This window comes from Pygoscelis adeliae, unplaced genomic scaffold, assembly GCF_000699105.1.
Source record: "Pygoscelis adeliae isolate BGI_AS28 unplaced genomic scaffold, ASM69910v1 Scaffold190, whole genome shotgun sequence".
Taxonomy (NCBI): Eukaryota; Metazoa; Chordata; class Aves; order Sphenisciformes; family Spheniscidae; genus Pygoscelis; species Pygoscelis adeliae.
Genome location: NW_008823922.1, coordinates 209,704 through 211,623, shown reverse-complemented (window position 1 = coordinate 211,623; position 1,920 = coordinate 209,704). Strand labels below are relative to the sequence as shown.

General features: G+C 44.8%; 1 protein-coding gene across 1 annotated transcript in view; it reads left to right on the top strand.

Annotated features, from left to right (window-relative positions):
* Nucleotides 1-1,691: 1,691 nt before the first annotated feature.
* HECTD2 (HECT domain containing E3 ubiquitin protein ligase 2) overlaps nucleotides 1,692-1,920 on the top strand; it is a 42,931-nt gene continuing 42,702 nt past the window's right edge. The window contains exon 1 of the mRNA XM_009320490.1: nucleotides 1,692-1,697. Coding sequence (XP_009318765.1) covers nucleotides 1,692-1,697 — 6 coding nt within the window. The remainder of the gene's footprint in view (nucleotides 1,698-1,920) is intronic.

Below are 1,920 nucleotides of genomic sequence, written 5' to 3'. Positions count from 1 at the left end.
TGGTTTATCACTTTGGCAACAAACGATTGCAGGGTTTACATGCATTGCCTCATCACATGCAGCACTGCTGCACCCAGCTAGCATCCATCCGTGCTAGCAAATTGAAAGCCAGTTTAGACATGCCTTTCCCAGCTGTGGTTACATCTTCGACTGCCTTGTGGATCTATGAATTATATTGAAATACTTTTAGTTACAAACCCTAGGCACCAGATGTATGCTACCTTTGTTAGAAGTAGGAAAATGCATTTGCTTCTCCTTCAGTATGTCGTCCTTCTACTCTCTTATAAAAATAGGAAGAAATTTTTTTAACAGTACTTTTGTGCCTATTTTCATAATTGTCATGGGTCAAAATAGTCACCTGAATTAAACCAGGGCTGATTTTGGCCATGGTTCAACAGAACACTTCAGCTTCAAATAGCACAGGGCAGTATGGACAGTAAAAATTGATGTCTTTGATGTTGCATTAGGTTTTTGTGAAATAATCTTGGTAGAAGGCTGTTTCAGTGTTTTTGAAAAAGGTCTTTATAGCTCAATGGAATTGAAAAAAAAGCATTATGAATACATTTGCATACTTGCCTTCCTACATTTCTATTTCCCTTTGCTTCATCTCTCTCTGCAGGCTCAAGGGAGCAGATCCTTCCATGTTTCAAGCTGGCACAGCTCCACAAAACAGCTGTGCCAATTACTTCCAGTTGGGGACTGCCACTGGGTGTATAGCTGCTTGTACTGCAGTTGTTGCAATTACTATCATTATGTTATTTCTTGACACAGAAAGGAAAAAGATGAGTGAGTGTTTGGGGGGGGGCTTTGTTTAAGTGCAGCAGGCCACTTATTCATGCAAACCACTGAGAGCGTAAGCACAGTGAGGAGTGAACTTTTTGGAAAACCAGCTCTCATATTTAACTTGGTAAGGAGACAAAGCGATTTCTTAATGAAACCTAATAAACTCCAGGTCTGCCAGTTCCTTCAAAAAGGGAAAGCATTTTTCAATGTGTTAGATTAACACTGCCATACCTATTATGCCCTTGCTTTTATGCAGCTTACCGAGATCTTTACCACAGCTCCAACCTGCAAGAGCTACTTGTGTAATGCCAATGCTGAGAAAAACTATCACGTGGTTTACCTCCATCTGAAAAACAATTTTGAAGATTTGTTTCAAGTGGTCGCTATTCACAATCCTTTGATCCTGAAGCTGGGAGGGGAACTCTTCTCCAGACACAAAATTAGAGTGGTCTGAAAGCAACTTGTTTTGTCTGGCAGCTAACGGTTTGAAGGGCTTAAATTTTATGTAGCTTAGTGTACACAAACATGGCACCCCTCACACGCCCAAGAACTCCCATTCCTTCTGCATACCAAGCCGAGCGGTAGGTCAGTACCCCACAGACAAATGCTGTATTACATCTAGTCTAGATGTTTTATTGCAACCGGTTCAACATAGTACGTCTTCTGAATATGATTTTTTTAAATACTATTACAGCAAAGCTTCAGCCAGCCCGGGCTACCGCACAGAGGCTCTGACAGCAGGTATTAGCTCAGGCTTCCCGCGCCAGACCTGTCCAAACGAAGGGCCAAGACCTGCCATCGCACAGGCCCTGGCACCGCTCTGGCTTTGCTGGTGAAAAGAGAGACAGGACTAAGCTTTTACACTTCATTTCTGCGTTTTCCTCGTGAGAGCGTGACTTGAAGCCGTGATGAAGGTACTGTGAGGTGACAGGGCAGTGTGACAGGTGCCACTAACAGCACAGTCCCTGCCAGCGGTGCAATACGCAGCACCGGCCCGGTGTGACGAAGAGCCGCAGCGCCGTGCCGGTACCCGCCCCGAGGTCCCTTCACCGCAGTTTTATATTTATTACTCGTTTTATATTTTACTACTCGTTGCCATGCCCCCGGCCCGGCCTGTCCCCCGCGGCCCGGCAGGAG